The sequence below is a fragment of the Trichechus manatus genome, unplaced genomic scaffold (assembly GCF_000243295.1).
Source record: "Trichechus manatus latirostris isolate Lorelei unplaced genomic scaffold, TriManLat1.0 scaffold00008, whole genome shotgun sequence".
Classification (NCBI taxonomy): Eukaryota; Metazoa; Chordata; class Mammalia; order Sirenia; family Trichechidae; genus Trichechus; species Trichechus manatus.
In genome coordinates, this window is record NW_004443944.1 from 21,730,947 (window position 1) to 21,747,813 (window position 16,867).

General features: G+C 45.2%; 1 protein-coding gene across 1 annotated transcript in view; it reads left to right on the top strand.

The window, feature by feature from the left end:
* Positions 1-16,867, top strand: part of PTPRT (protein tyrosine phosphatase receptor type T) — a gene marked incomplete at its 3' end in the record, with an annotated part of 923,104 nt that overhangs the window by 626,267 nt on the left and 279,970 nt on the right. The window contains exons 12-13 of the mRNA XM_012558679.1: positions 3,801-4,002; positions 5,371-5,468. Of these exons, the coding sequence (XP_012414133.1) occupies positions 3,801-4,002; positions 5,371-5,468 (300 nt within the window). The remainder of the gene's footprint in view (positions 1-3,800; positions 4,003-5,370; positions 5,469-16,867) is intronic.

Here is a 16,867-nt window from a genome sequence, read left to right on the forward strand (position 1 = left end):
TTTCTCACCTTCCTTCTTTCCCTCACCATCCTGATCCCCCACTAACTTGGTAAAACTTGCAAGTTAAATTTTTCAAAGACTGTTTCTGACAAAGCAGTGGAAATTAGATTTGGTGAAGCCCTTCATAAAAAATTGAAGACACACTATATTAACATACAGTGATTTATTCATAGTGTTTCATTACAAGTAAGTGAGAATCCTGTAATACCAGGAAAGGTTAGGAGAGCAGGGGAGCACGGTATATTATATCGACAGCTCGGTGGAAATTGAGTCACTTTTGGATTGAATTTGGAGCTCAGGAAAGGAATTGGCTAGTAAATAAGGCATGAGTTTTACCTCCCAGTGTGTGTATATCAAATCAATGTAGTTGCCACCCGCCCACAGGGAGACTTAGATGGGATTTCCAAGGGATGCACAGACACATCTCCTCCACTGGTGCACTGGGCTTTGTTGTCCCAGGCAGAGCTCTCTGAGTGTCTCCCTTCTGCCACTAGGGAAAACTGGAATCCTGACCCCCACTATGACAGCCCCACTCACCCCATTTGCTCAGCACTCTAGTCACAAAAGAATGAACATATCTATCTTGCAAGAAGTACAGCCAGAATTCTCCTTAGAAGCAAGGATGGCGGGACTTCATCTCAGATACTTTGGACACGTTATCAAGAGGGATCAGTTCCTGGAGAAGGACATCATGCTTAGTAAAATAGAGGGTCAGCAAAAAAGAGGAAGACCCTCAATGAAATGGACTGACACAGTGGCTGCAACAAGGGGCTTGAACATAGTAATGACTGTGAGGATGGTACAGGACAGGCAGTGTTTTGTTATGTTGTACACAGGGTCACTATGAGTTGGAACCAACTGGATGGCACCTGACAACAACAACTACTCCTCTAGTTACAGGGACTTTTGTCAGTTCTTCCATGCCTTCCCCACCCCAGGCCTTTGCCCAGGCAGTTGGCTCTGCCTGGAATGTTCTTTCCTCTGCTCTTACTCCATGTCATCCATCTCCATCATAGTTCAGTTGTCCCAAGATGGCTTCCTAATCACTCTCTGGCTTAGTTGTGGGTTCCTCAGAAGCAAACATAAAGAAAAGGGTTCAAATGCAAGTAGACTGTTTTACAGGTTTAGGAAACACCAGTAAGTGGGGAGAGAGTGAGGAAGAGATAGGACATTTGTTAGCCAATGATGGGTGTCTTTTCAAGCGAGCTCCCATTGGAGGAGACCCCTGGCTGGTACAAACAGTTAACATACTTGGCTGCTAACTGAAAAGTTGGTGGGCTGAGTCCACCCAGAGGTACCTCAGAAGAAAGGCCTAGTGGTCTACTTCCCCAAAATCAGCCACTGAAAACCCTATGGAACACAGTTCTACTCTGACACGTGGGGTCACCATGAGTCAGAATCGACTAACAGCAACTGGTTTGCTTTTTTTTTTTGGTAGCTTTGGAGGCAAGTAGAGCTGAATCCCCCAGGGAAACTGGGCAGCAGTGTAGAATAGCTGCAGGGCTACCGTTTGAGAGGGGGCCTGGGAATTTATGCTCCCTTCAGTACTGGCTGAGGGTTGCTGGGGGCTACGTGCTAACTACCCAGCACTTTGGACCAAGCATCCATGGAGAAAGCCCTGAAGCAAAGAGAGACGGAGGTTTGCAGTGTTTGCCTCTGGGAAGGGTTGGGGTGCACAGGGGGGACCAGAGGGAATGCTGTGAACAGGCATACCAGAGAAACTTAAAGCTAGTGGCGAGGGACCTGTGGGATGGATATGCACCTTCAGGCTCTTCTTGTAAAATGCACAAACCCATCAGCTCAGTGGGGTTTCTCCTCCTCTGCTCTGGGCAGTCTGGTCTCTCACCTCTGAGAACATGAAAGTCACCTCTAGAAGTAGAATCAATCACTGCACTCACAACCACTGTTAAATAAAGGGGAGAGAAATCACTTCTTTCCCCAGAGCCTTCGGTGCCATTTCCAGAAACAGAACATTGCTTATTTTATTTTTGAAGTAAAGTTGGTGTGTTCCATTTCTGCCTGGGTCTGGCTGTCGTCTCAAGTCTGGGACATTCTTGATGGAACATAAAGTAGGCATAAGTTGCATGTGGTTGGCTTCTCTTTAGAATGGAAGCCACCTGAGGGCAAGGCTTGGCTTGAATTCATTTGGGGCCTCCAGCAGCACACAGCACAAAGCCTAGAATACGAGATGTATGCAGGAAACATTTGTTAATGAGTGAATAAGCAAACGAATGAATATGTTCTTCAATTAATGAAATGTGTCTCCAGGCCAGGCAGCGTGGTATAGAATAAACAGCACAGGCTTCAGAGTCTGACGGACTTCGGTTTAGTCCTGTATCTGCAGTAGGATAGTGAATGCCAATGAGAATCCAGGGTCTACAACTACACTTGACAACCTAGATGAACCTCGCCAACAGACTGCTGAGCAAAGAAGCCAGACACACAACAGACTATAGTGTCTGATTCCATTTATGTAAACTGGTCAATGCTGTTAGAAGTGAGGATAGAGGTTATCCTGGGGGAGAGGAGGAGTAGGACTAGGAGAGGGCATGAAGGAAAAGTCTGGGGTCTGGTAATATTCTGTCTCTTGATTTGGTTGCTGGTTACATAGTTGTATACAGGTTGTGAAAATTCATCAAGCTGTATATTTTATGCATAAGTATTTTATGCATATATGTATATATAGCCATATCTATCTATACATGTATCTTTTAATAAAACATTTTTTGATGGAACAGACAAAACAAACAAACAAAAAACCCGTGTTTGTCACTTAATCAATGTAATTTAGAGAAGTGGTACACTCAAAGGGTGATGTGCCAAGACCACTGCCAGTCTGCCAACTGACTGTTACTGTTCCTAGCAATATAAGCATAGAAATTGAGAGTAAGCACTTAGAAACGTTTATAGCAACTTGACATTGCCTTGACACCCAAGTGTCTCATTGCAGAGTGTTGATCAGTTTGGTTATTGCCCAGCTCACATGATGAGTCATGTGTGGCCTGGCTTTTGTATTATTATTGGTCTGGAATGGATTGGAGAACACAAAACTGGGCCTTCACCATTGATTGTTTGAAAGGCGAAGATTTAGAGCAAGTTGCATACAGCTGAGCCTCAGTTTTGTCATCAGTAAAATGGGAATAATTATTCTGATGCCTACTAGGTTTTTGGGAAGACAAACGAGATGATGTATGAGAAAGTACCAGACAGCAAATGCTATCCGTGTGGAACCTGAGGCCCAGGATCTGCATTTTTAATAAGTCTTCCAAGTAATTCCAACCAGAATGCCACACTCTGACACTGCTGTACAGCTGTGCTGTGCTGCTAATATGGTAACCACCAGTCATATGGGGCTACTGTGCTTTTGAAATGTGATCAGTCCAAGTTGAAATGTTCTCCAAGGGTAAAATACATACCCAATTGCAAAGACCTAATATGAATGAATAATTTACACTGTCTCTTTAAAATTTTTATATTGATTATATGTTGGAATGATAATATTTTAGATATATTCAGTTCAATGATATTACTAAAATTAATTTCACTTCTTGTATATTTTTCTTAATGTGGCTATTAGAACATTTGAAAACTGCATTTGTGGCTCACATTCTATTTCGACTGGACAGCATGGCTCCAGGGTGTCAGCAGTGGAGTATTCAGGGGCATGGATGATCTGTCAAGTGGTCAGTAACTGGCAGCTCACATGCCTTCTCTCCTCTCCCCTGGTGTACCTCCAAGGGAGCCTGACTCAGCTTCCTGAGCGAGGCATTTACCTGTTTGTCTGCTGGCTCGTTGTACAGATCAACTACAAGGCTGTTGGCTCACTGGATCCAAGTGCCGACCTCTCCAGCCAGAGGGGGAAAGTGTTCAAGCTTCGCAACGAAACCCACCACCTCTTTGTGGGTCTGTATCCAGGGACCACCTACTCCTTCACCATCAAGGCCAGCACAGCAAAGGGCTTTGGGCCCCCTGTCACCACTCGCATCGCCACCAAAATTTCAGGTATTTCTTTTAGCAAGGGAAAAAGCAGAGAGGTTTTGTTCTGTTTCCCCATCTCTAATTTTCCTGGGAGTAGAAAGGAGCAAAACCAACTGTCACTGCGTGTTGCTGGAGCAGTCAGGATGATACAGCTTCTCATGTGCTACCATGGTGGTCTACATGAAGAAAACCTGATCTATGAACTTCTTAAAATGTAAAAAAATACATTAATTGGGTGAGATTCAGCAAATAATTTGTCACAGGGTTGCATTAAATAGTACATTCTTCTTGCATACAAATTGGTTTGTAAAAAAGTGATTTATTTTTCAGGCATATTTCTTTTGGCAGTGCAGGACACAGCATAAGTTCTCATGAAATGTCTGATTAAAGAATGAATGAATGAGTGAATGGATGACTAAATGAATGACTATTAAAGAGTCACAGTGGTCCAAAATTCCAATCTGCCATCATCAGTAGGGCCACTTCCACCACTAGACAGCATCAAAGCAGAATTCTCAGAACCTTTCTTAAAATTTTCATTTTCCAAAATACCCGTGCAGTTCCTGTCTGCATGCATATGTATTTTGCATAGATACAAACCTATGGTGTTTTTCGTAGCTTAACGTTTTCATTGATCCTCATACATAAGCATTTCCCACGTTTCTACATTGCCTTCATCATAATGTTCCATCAAGTGGATGGACAGTAATTTAATGAAACGTACCCCTGTGGCTGTATATATTGGGTGCATCCATGTTGTTGTTGTTTTAATAAAATAATGCTTTGATAAACATGTTATGGAATGAAGTTCAGTTCATTAGTTTGGATTATAACTTTAGGATTAGAGTCCAGAAATTGAAATACTGAGTCCTAAGGGATGTGGGTTTTAATATAGCTCTTAATACAAATGGCTAAATTACATTCCAAAAGGATTACATTTAGTCGCACTCCTGTCAGTTGGGTATGAGAGAGGGGGGCTCATTAAAAAAAAAAAAAAGGTAGAGGTGAACTAGTTCATCCTTGTTTTAATTTGCATTTGAAATATGTTTAACAAGTGGTCTTCCCTTTCTTCACATTTTTGTTAAGCAGTCATATTTCCCGCATTTCGCTGTTCATTTGGTGTGTGGAACTTTTTGATTCATGAGGGTACCAGCCCCATCACTGCCACCCTTCCCCACACTCTACTGCACCTTGAAGGAACTACAAGTAGGTTGGAAGCCAGGGCCTCTTTTGCTGAAAGCCTGGGATGCCATGGGATTCTTATCTAACCTCTTTTTCAAACTTCTTCCTTCTAGTCATCCTTAGTATCTTCAAGGATAGCATCAAGGGGAGGTAGTGAGGAGGGTTTGGGACTTGTGCTGAGCTCACCTCCTCTCTTTGTTGCCTTCCCAGCACCATCGATGCCTGAGTACGATACGGACACACCACTGAATGAAACGGACACGACCATCACGGTGATGCTGAAGCCCGCTCAGTCCCGGGGAGCCCCTGTCAGGTGAGGAGGGCTCCTTGGCTTGGAGTGTGCAGCTTCCATTATCTGCACCACACACACCTCCAATTGAATCATGTCCCATACAATGCCCATGGATAAGACTGGCCAGGAGCAAGGTTTCCTAGAGGAAGAGGGTCAGCTACCCCAAGCCCAGTTCAGAGGGGGCCAGTGAGCTAGGAGCCTTGGGGCTGGATCAGAGGAAACTTGCTGATGGGGACCTAAGGAGGGCTGGGAGAGAACTTCCTGGAACACACCCTGTGGTAAATTTAATCAGTGGGGTTGGGGTCCTGAAAACAGTCTCCCAGCAAGATCATCTTTTCTTGTCTTATTTCTAGTAACAGACAGGTGGACTTGCTGAATTCTCAAAAAAAATCTGCTCAGATATCAAGAATGGGACAAGATCTCAGGACTGGTCTAGTTTAGGATCTCAGAGTCCTTGAGTCCAACAGAGAATTGCTGTCAAGGTCACAGTGCTGATTTTTAACAAGAGGCTCTTAGAGTTTAGGAGCATACTTGAGCCTAGGCAGATAAAGCATTATCAGCAGCTACAATGACACAGTGCAAGTCCTTGGGCTCATGGGCATCAGGAGGGTGGACATCTCTTTTAAACAAGCCACACTTTGCAAAAGGGCAGCAGCTCCTATGCTGACTGCTGGCTTTGCTCAGAGATCCAGCAGGCAGGACAGCAGTCTCTTAAAGTGAAGCAGAGTCTTGGGCGGAACAGCTGTCAAATTGGCTCAGTTCAGTTCAGCAATTATGCACTGAGTACCTTATGTGTCAGGCATGGGGTGGGACACGGGATAAAATGATTCATTCTTTCAGTCAGCCAGTCATTCAACAAACATGTATCGAGCACCTAGTCTGTATGTGTCAGGCACTATTTAAGTGTTTGGAATTTGGTGGTGAACTAGCCAAGAATAAATCATGTTCTAGAGAAAGTCAAACTCTAGCTGGGGAGACAGAAACAAGAATGATAACTACAATAGAGTGCATCCTTGTGGAGATATGCATAGGTCATTATGATAGCTCAGGGGAGAGAATTCCCAGAGGAGATGACCCTGAGCTGTTTCTTAAATGAGGGGTAAGATTTCACCAACGTGGTAAGAGGGTCTAGCGTGAGCAAATGCATGCAGGAGAGAAGCAGCCTGCTGTAATGGGAGTAACCATGAGTGGGTAAGGTTTCTAGAGCATAAAGGTCAAGGCAGGATTGGTGGGATGAGAAAGGGGGCCATGACTGAGAAGCTCAGGCTTGTTTGGAGAGCAATAGGGAGCCACTGGAGAGCTGCATTCAGTGTGACTCTTTGTGACACCAGACACTGGGAGACCAGCCAGGAAAGAGGTGATTGTGATGGTCTAGATCTCCATTTTCCAACTTGGATTCAACACTACCCAGAAATGATAGGCAGTGGAGCAGATAGAATTAACCAACTGCAATGTGCAACTTCCCATCTATTCTGAAGACTTTGGGCAATGCTCCATCCTAAGCCAGGTGAATCCACAGGCCTGGCAACAGGTGTGTGCAGTGTTTGTGGGACACCAGACCATGCAGCTTTTATCTTATATTCTACACATGGGTTGTTTTACACTTGTCCTATCTATGATGAGCCAAAAACAGCTCTTGAGTCAAATAGTTTTTGAGCATCTGCTTTTCTTCCTGTTACTCTCATGCAACACTGTCACGAAGTAACTAGGCTCAGAAACGCCCAAGAGCAGACAGAGTAAGTAGGAAAGCTGAGTTTCAATACAGGTCCCCCAGGTGCCAAGTCATGTGTTCTTTTTTGGCCACTGATGGCCTTTGGTCTTTAATGGTTCTCACCTCTTTCATACAGCATCATGGGTTATTCTTTCAATATCTCAGAAAAGTTTCCAGATGGCAAAAGTGTGGCCCAGAGAAAGGAAGCAGCTTGCCCAAAGTTGCACAGCGAGTTAGAAGCTAACCCAGGAGCACAGCCCAGATCTGACCCAAAGCCCATGGCCAATAAAATTATCAGCACAGGGAACTTGTCAGGCTGGCATTCCACTGTGGGGATTCAGGGTAGGTACAATTTCAGTCCAGCTTCCACAGACTGCTGGCTGCTGTGTGGGGCAATGGAAAGAATATGAGTTTGGTGGCAGCAAACCTGGGTTCAAATCCTATTCTAGCACCGCTGCATGACCTTGGACAAGATGCTTAATCACTCTGAGCCTTAGTTTTCCTTATTTGGATAGTATGGATAGTAACTATGTCACAGAGGTTGAATAAAATATGGAAGGACCCAGGACAAAGCAGACCTTTGGGGTGTTAGTTACTTTGTTAACTTTGCTTCTTCCCTGTAGAATTTAGGAGATTCTGTTCAAAACTGTTATGGATTGAATTGTGTCCCCACAAAATATGTGTCAACTTGGCTAGGCCATAATTCCCAGTATTTGGGGGTTGTCTGCCATTTGATAATCTGATGTGATTATTCTATACGTTGTAAATCCTAACCTCTAATGATGTCAATGAGGCAGTATTAGAGACAGTTATGTTAATGAGGCAAGACGCAATCTACAGGATTAGGTTATATTTTGAGTTGATCTCTTTTGAGATATAAAAGAGAGAATGGAGCAGAGAGGAGAAGGACCTCATATCACCAGGAAGGAAGAGCTGGGAGTGAAGCACATCCTTTGGATCCAGGGTCCCTGCGCTGAGAAACTCCTAGACCAGGGGAAGACTGATGTCAAAGACCTTCCCTCAGAACCGACAGAGAAAGAAAGCCTTCCCCTAGAGCTGGCACCCTGAACTCTGACTTCTAGCCTCCTGAACTGTGAGAGAATAAACTTCTGTTTGTTAAAGCCATTCACTCGTGCTATTTCTGTTATGGCAGCACTAGGGAACTAAGACAAAGACCATTTTTGAAAATCCAAGCCCCGAAGATTCCCAGGATTGCTGACTTCCTTCTGGTTTGAATTTCCAAAGCTATTCGAGACCGTGATTCCATAGAGGGGAGGGAAATGCTTTACTTATTTCTTGTCATTATTGTCAGGGGCCATTAAGTTGGCCCTGACTCATGGCGACCCCATCCTACTGGAACAAAAAACTGCCTGGTCTTGTGCCATCCCCATCATCAGTTGTGGATCAGAACACTGTGATCCATAGGATTTTTCACAGGCTGATTTTCAGAACTAGATTGCCAGGCCTTTCTTCCTAGTCCATCTTAGTCTGGAAGCTCCACTGGAATGTGTTCGGCATCACAGCAACACACAAGCCTCCACTGACAGACAGGTGTGGCTATGCATGAAGTGCACTGGCTAGGAATCAAACCTGGGTATCCTGCAGGGAAGGTGAGAATTCTACTCTTGAACCACCACTGCCCTCAGTACTTATTCCTTAGGAGCCCCTGACATATTGCTCAGAAAAATGTGTTTTAATTGTACTGGGATATAAGGAATCTGGCTCCTTCCCACTGGCAGGACAAATTTAATTTTTGTACAGAGGATCAGGGAACTATCCCTCAGAGGGAATAAGATTATGGGTTTCGGAACCTCTGAGAACTCATCGGAAGCCAGCTAAACACAGATGGGAGTAATTATCACCATGTTTGTTCATTCTTCTTCTTCTTTTTTTTTGTTTATTGGGCAATTACTATGTTCCAGGAATTTAATCCTGACCAAATATCATCTCACTCTTAGAAATGAGGAAATTAAAGATCAAGATCACAGAACCAGCAAGTGATAGAGCTAGGATTCGCACCTAGCCCTTCCTGGCTCCAGAGATCAAGTTATTCACCCCCAGCAAATGGGTCCCTCGAGCAGCCCAAACCAATATGCATGCGAAAGCTTTCCCTGTTTCCACCAGAGGAAGCCCTTCCACTGTCCCTCTGAGCCCGCATACTCTTAGTCTGCTCATCTTTTTAACAAGCCCATGCATCCTAAGACTATAGTAGATTAGGAGGAGGGAGAAGGGAGCAGGAGTACCCCAGCAGCAGTGATAAGTGACGGCTGGCAGGGAGCAAAGGAGTAGGGCAGCTCCACAAAACGGACACAGGTGCCCAAGAAACAAGGAGGTCTACATGCTGCAGCCCCTCACCACCATGGGTGTTCACTGGTTGGTTCATACAAAAAATGTGGTATTGAGTGCCATGTCTTCAAGTTAAAAGAGCCTACTAGTCTCCATTTAATGAGCAAGCACTCGCTGTGTGCCTGTCACTTTACACAACGCTATCTGTATCCTCACAGCATTGCACTAAGAATCTCCCCATTTTGCAGATAGGGATATTGAGATAAACAACAGCTAAGCAAGTTGCCCCAGGCTAGGAAGCTAGCAAGTGGTGCAGGCAGAATTTAAACCCAGTTTAGCTGACCCTAAGCCAACGCTCATTTTATTATACCACACTACCTCCCTAGGAGAAAGATGCGTGTGATATATTTTGGTGATATTTTTATCCAAAAAATTAAAATAAGAGAAATGTCACTGCTCAAAGGGGCAATGCCTGGGGTCTGGAACTGCCTGGCTGCTTTTCTTTCCAAGGTTCTGGATCACTGAAGGTGGGTGGTGCACTCAGTTTCTGGGATTATTGGCCAAGGAGAGGAAGAGACTAACCAATGCGACCAAGCAAGATTTTCAGGACAAGTGCAATGACAGCAATGGGAGAATTACAAAAGATATCAGTTACTTTAGTCCTTTCACCTTGAACCCTTTGCACTAGGATGCCCATATGGGAGGCCGTTAGCCATTAGGTCATTCAACAAATACTGAGTGCAGGCTAAGCACTCAGGATATAGCAGTGAACAAGACAGATGCATCCCTGCCCACTTGGGGTTTACGATATAGTATGTGTGCATGTGTATGAGGCAGGGAGGGGGACACTAAGCAAGTAAGCAATAAAAAAAAAAGAAACCAGCAAAACAAATAAGATAATATGAAGCCAGTTGGAACAGTGACTGTATTGATTGACAGAAGTAGCAGACTGGCTGGGGTGAGGAACAAAACCCAAGAAAGTAGACGGATGTGGAGTCCTACAGGTTGGAGGAATCAGGATGAGCAGGGCATACGAGCAAACAACAAAGATACTTGATGACCACAGGCCTCAAAAAGCTCATGCTAGATGCACTGGGTCAAGGGTAAAGGGCAGTATATGCAATAGCCTTGTGCTACTTTGCCTTGAATCCTATTTTACAGTTATAGTTCCTTTACTTCCTTGGTAGCACCTGATCCCTACTTCCACCTGGAAGTAAGCTGGGTAGGAAATACCGTCTCCATCTCAGAGGAGGAAACTGAAGTCTGAGATGTTAAATGAGTGAACCAAGGTCACAGAGCTCATAACAGGGAGCGCCAGTAGATGAACCCAATTTCCTGACTTGAGTTCATTGGTTCCCCAGGAAGTTCTGCGTTCCCCAGGGCTAGGATGCCAAGTGACGTCTGGGTGGCCATTTGGTGGGGATGCTGTGGCGTGAACCTCCATCAATTATGGGATGAGGGTGCGCAAAACAACTTTTCAGGGGTCTTCCAACCCAGGATTGTGTGGGCCCAACCTGTAAGTTGTGAACCCCAGCAGGTCTCTCTCTGAGTGGGGCTGCCTGTTCTCACACAGCCTCGCCCCTGAGCCTTGGCCTCCAGGCCTCATACAGCTGGGCCTGGTCTTCCTGCCTTCTGCCAGCAGCTCTCTCAGCCTGGCTGAGCCACTCCACCCCCTGATCTGCCGCCTGCTGCCCCTTCAAAGGTCCATGGGCCTGACTCTACCTGGTAGAGCTGAGCGTGCAGGAAGGTGAGGAGGGTGGATGGGGGGATTGCCATGTTGGGTTCCCACATGTTCATCCCTCCAGTGAAACCACCTCGCAGCTTGGCCTATTTTTCTAATACTCCACAATGGAGATTCATTGCTTTTGCATTGCTTTCCTCAGGTGTCCAAAGATTTATTGGTTTTTAAGTGACAGAATCCCAGAATTGCTTAAAAGATCCATCAGTGACTAGAATCTAATATCCAGCTCTGACTTGAACACGCTGAGCCCTCTTCCCACATGCCCCACCTGTCACGCTGATGTACCTATAGTAACCTTCCTAAGAAAGTAACTTGGCTGTGAATGAATCACCCATAATGCATCACCAAAGAGAGGCTTGGGGCAGAGCCCGAAATTCTATAGCAGACCACCCAACCCCCCAGCTGGTTTCCTTGGAGATGTCCTTCACTCCCCTTCTCTCACCTTTCCATTCAATCGGTCACCGAGACCCACCCAGTCAACTCAAGAACCCTCCCTCAGATGAGGTCTCCTCCACCCTCACTGCCACTCTTCAGCCCACTCCTTGCACCTACCAGGTGTCGTTACTGGTTTGCCTGTCACAAGCATCCCTCCCCTCAATCTGTCCTCCACTGGCTGTGGGAGTGATCCTTCAAAGCACAAATTGGATCAAGTTACTTTCCTGCTTAAAATTCTTAAATGGGTCACTGAGTTTCTACTACATTAAGTTCAAGCTTCTTAGTGTGGAATTCAAGGTCCCTCCAAATCTGGCCCTAACCTTCATTTGTGGCTTCACTTCATTTTACTCTTCCCCTCTTGCCAGGTTTTATTCAACAGTGTCCTGTGGGTTTGCCTCGTGGCTCTTTCCTGAACTTCAATTGTGTTACACATTTTTTCATATGGTTTTGTTTTTTGCCTGCTCTTCACTAGACTATGAGCTCCAAGAAACCTGGAGTCTGACACTATTGGATCCTCTTTATTTGGGATGGTGCCTGGCATGTGTTTAAAAAAAAAAAAAAAAAACACCAACAGTGGTCATTGAGTCAACTCCAACTCACTGCAACCCCACGTGCATCAGAGTAGAACCATGCCCCATATGGGATTTCACTGGCTGTTTTTCTAGAGTAGATCACCAGGTCTTTCTTCCAAGGTACCTCTGGGTGGACTCAAACTTCGAACATTTCAGATATCAGTCAAGCCTATTAACCGTTTGCACCACCCTGGGACTCCGTCTGGCATTTAGTAGGTGCTTAAAAAAACACAACTAATTAAGTAATTCAGTAAATCTGTTTTGTGCACCAGGATGCCAGGTGCCGGGACTGTAGAAACGCACATCACAGACCCTGCCTTCTGGTGCCTCCTACTCCATAAAAAGTGCTGGCTAATAAGACTTTCTGCGATGATGGAAATGTCCTATATTTGTGCTGTCCAATATGGTTGCCACTCACCACGTGTGCCTATTGAGGCTTGAAATATGGCTAGTGCAACAGAGGAACTGATTTATTTTATTTTAATTAATTTATATTTAAAGAGCCACCTATGGCTAGTGGCTACCATTTTGGACAATGCAGATCTATAGGGAAGACAGTCAGAAAAGGAAAAATATCAATGAGCCTGTGTGCTTGGTGAGAGGTTTCCATGACAGTGCAGTGAGAAGACATCCATCATTAGCCTAGTGGGCTCAGGCTCCAGGAGGGCTTCCTGGAAGCAGTGTTGCCTGAGCTGAGACCTATGGGGCAAGGGAGAGTGAGTTTAGGGACAAAGGACAGAGTGTGCCCCAGATGGAGGAAGCAGCATCTACAAGTGCCCAGGCAGAGAGAGTGCACGGTATATTCGGGGAACCACAAATGTTCAGTGCTGGGACAGAGAGATGGGGACAGAGGCAAAGAAGCATGCAGGGGCCACTCAGCCCTGGCCACTCCTCTGTCAGGGACATGCATTTTCAGTATCACCAGATTGTGACCTCCTTGAGGCCTGGGACTGGGTCTTGGAGGCAGCTCCTGACTCAGGCCTGAGGCCTCTTATGCTCTTCCTGTTACAGCTGGAGCCAATAACTGGCATCCAAGTTGGATGCATTGGAAAACCAGATGCTCATGGAATCAAGCAGGTCCAACCTTATCCAACTGACCCACCAGGTAGCCTTTGGCCAGTTACTTAATCTCCCTGAACTTCAGGTTCCTTGTTGGCAAAACGAGAATACCCACGCCACGTATCATTGTGAAGGTCAAATAAGGTAAAGTGCATAAAATGCAGTTGGTAGTTGTTCTATATCCCTCTTGGGTTTTGCCAAGCTGTTGAGACAAGCAGGGGCTCCCTGCCCTGGGTAGCCATGAGCAGGATGATTCTCTGTGCCCCTGCAAACTGTGCCTGGGTCTCCTCTGACATTCATGTAAGATCTACTGTATGTGAAGTGCTGGCCAGTGTGTGACACTTCAGGGACCTGTAGTCATTCCCAGAGGTGTCACAAAATCTTCAAAGCAATACTACCTTAAAAATAGATGCCTAGATTTGAGCACCTTTCAGAGACACAAAATCAAGTCGATGAAGCTAGCGAGTCTCAACTGCTGAAGGGGCAGCAAAGGACTCAGAGCAGTGCCTCCAAGTCAGGGGAGATGCTGCTCTAGGTTGTGAACACAGAGCAAAGCAGACCCATAGACCCCTGAAAAGGATAGTGGTGACCCACATGATCTCCCTTAACTAACAGAGGCCTTATAAATACTGGGAACTAGAGAAGTACACAAAGACAAAACCAAGCAGGAGAGGTGAGTCCAGATGCTAGGAGATGAGCCAGTTTCTCTGCTTATGCATTCATTCATTTACCCATTCATTAACTAATTAAGTCAACAAATATTTATTGAGCAAACAACCATGTATCAGACACTGTGCTGGGCACTGGAGATCCAGAAATGAGCAGGCAAAACCTCTGCCTGCATGCATGTACATCCTAGTGGCAGAGGTAGCTCTGTGCAAACTGTGCCACAGACACTAAAGACAACTGGTTATCAGTTGAAGCAGATTCTTGTTCCCATGGCACCTCATCCTAGCCCAACTCAATTTCAGCTGTAGCAGAGGCAGGAAGTTCCGTAAATATATACAGGATCCCACCTCAAGCGCCAGCATCCAACCTTTATCTCAAGCCCCACGGAGCTTAGCCTGAGCAGGCAGGTGTAGCTTACAAATGTAAAGGATTGACTACTGCAGGGACAGCCCTCAGCCAACAAAGGACAGGAGTCCAGGCATCCATGCCCAGCCTGATGCACACTCCACAGTTCCTCAGGTGCCTCCAGTGACGTTGAGCCCCAGTTGCCTACAGTGGTAGGCAGATCAACCGTACACACCTTACTGGGTTTTCCTCCTTCTGTGTCTCACTCTTTCCCATAAAAGGGGGACCAGACCCAGATTGGGGAGTCAGGAGGTAATGATAGGGAAACTGAAAGGAGGCCAGTCAGACAAGAATGAGGAGTGAATGCAGAGGGCAGTGGTACATGATAGGACTGGGTGTGCAAGAGGCAGATCTGCAGGGCTTTGGTATAACCTTATTGAGGATTTGGGATTTTATACTAAGAACGATGAGAAGTCAAGAAAGAGTTTCAAGCAAGTAAGAAATACAACCCATCTTACTTTTTTAAAAAAGAGTTTTCTAGCATCGGTTTTAGAGAACAGATCGGGGGGACAAGAATGGTTCAGGAAGACTAGTTGGGAGACAGTTACAGTTGTCCACATTAGAAATGAGGGTGGCCTAAATTAAAGTGGTTCTGGTGATGAAGATAAAACTTTTAGGATGTAAAACTGGCATGCCTTGGTGATGACTTCTCTATGGGTCTGGGCAGTGGGGAGTGAAGGAGAAGACATGCTCCAGGATGAATCCCAGGTATCTGGCTTGGTTAGTGGGATGGAGGATGGTACTATTGTATGAGCCAAGGAATACAGAGGGCAGGTAGAGTCTGGAAGGATACTTTATCTAGGAGAGGTCAATCAATGGTGGTAAAGATGGTCTGGGAACCAAATGAGGGAGTTAGGAACTAACTGAGCAAGAATAGGCTGGCACAACGACTGCCCTGACAGGGAACACAACAGAGAGTCCCTGGCAGAGCAGGAGAAAGGTGAGGTGCAAAACTCAAATTCTAGTAAAAAGACCAGACTTAATAGTTTGATTGAGACTGGAGGAACCTCTGAAGACATGGACCCCGGACTCTCTGTTAGGCCAAAACTAAAACCATTCCCAAAACCAACTCTTCAGACAAAGATTAGACTGGACTATGGGACATAAAATGATACTCGTGAAGAGTGTGCTTCTTAGCTCAAGTAAATACATGAGACTAAATGGGCAGCTCCTGTCCAGAGGTGAGATGAGAAGGCAGGGAGGGTCAGGAGCTGGTTAAATGGGCATGGGAAATCTGGGGTGGAAAGAAAAGAGTGTGCTGTCACAGTATAGGGAGAGCAATTAGGGTCACAAAACAATGTATGTATAAATTTTTATATGAGAGACTAACTTGAAGCACAACAATAAAAAATAATAAAAATGAAAAGAATAGGCTGGGAACTGATGTGTGGTCCAGGTGAGTGCTGGGGACCTCTGAGGGACTGCCTACAAGATCGTTAGGACTTCTGACCTGTTTTCACAGGCTGCGTGGGGCATAGTGCCCAGGTGGTACAGCCCCAGCCTGGAGGATCAGGGATGAGGCTGACTGAAGACAGTAGACAGTGTAACTTGACAAATGTCTTCTAAAGGTCATAAGGTCATTTCAAATTCTCTTCACTGCCTGATGAGATTCCATGACCCTTTTGCATTTGACAAGTGCAGCTAGTTAAGAATATAGATTCTGACATGCACAGTGATTAAATACAGTGCAAAAGTGGAGACCCAGCTAACTTTTAAAGAAAGAAGAAACTTTATTGGGAAGAAAATGAAATGATTGCCAAACTTCCTCCAGGATTCCTTTAATAACTGAGAAGCCCTGAGTGGGAGCGCATGAAACAGTCACAGAAGGGTTTTGCCAGTCCGTGGAGCTGCAGTGAGCAAAATTGGAATCATTACCATCTGATTCTCAAATACCAGTGTATGATGGTGTGCAATTAGGAAGGAGAAATGAAAATTTAGAGGATTTATTAACATGGGGCAGCCTGAGGATTTCCTGAATCCCTGTTCACATTGGGACCAAAGAGAAATTGCAATTACATTTGGAAGCTCTTTCTCTAAACATCATTTGTTTTGCTTATTTCCCCAGCTCTCTGGGCCACCTTTGCTGCAGTCCAAAGATGAAGAGTGCCATGTGCCCTACTGTGGTGTGGATGGGTGGGAAAGAGACACTCCCACATAAACCATGAGAATATTTAGCTCCATGAGTGATATTAATTGAATTGTGTCCCCCCAAAAATATGTGTTGAAATCCTAACCCCTGTACCTGTAAATAGGATCCTTTTTGGAAACAGAGGTTTTCTTTTGTTATGTTAATGAGGTTATACCAGAGTAGGGTGGGACTAAACCTATTCACTTCTGAGTTATGAGCAAAACAGACACACACACACACACACACACACACACACATACACACACAACACAGGAGAAGAGAACAGACAATAAAGACAGATGCATCTACAAGCCCAGGAATGCCAAAGATTGCTATAAGCTACTAGAGGCTGAAATAGACCAGGAAGGACCTTCTCCTAGAGCCACACCCTGAATTTGGACTTCTAGCC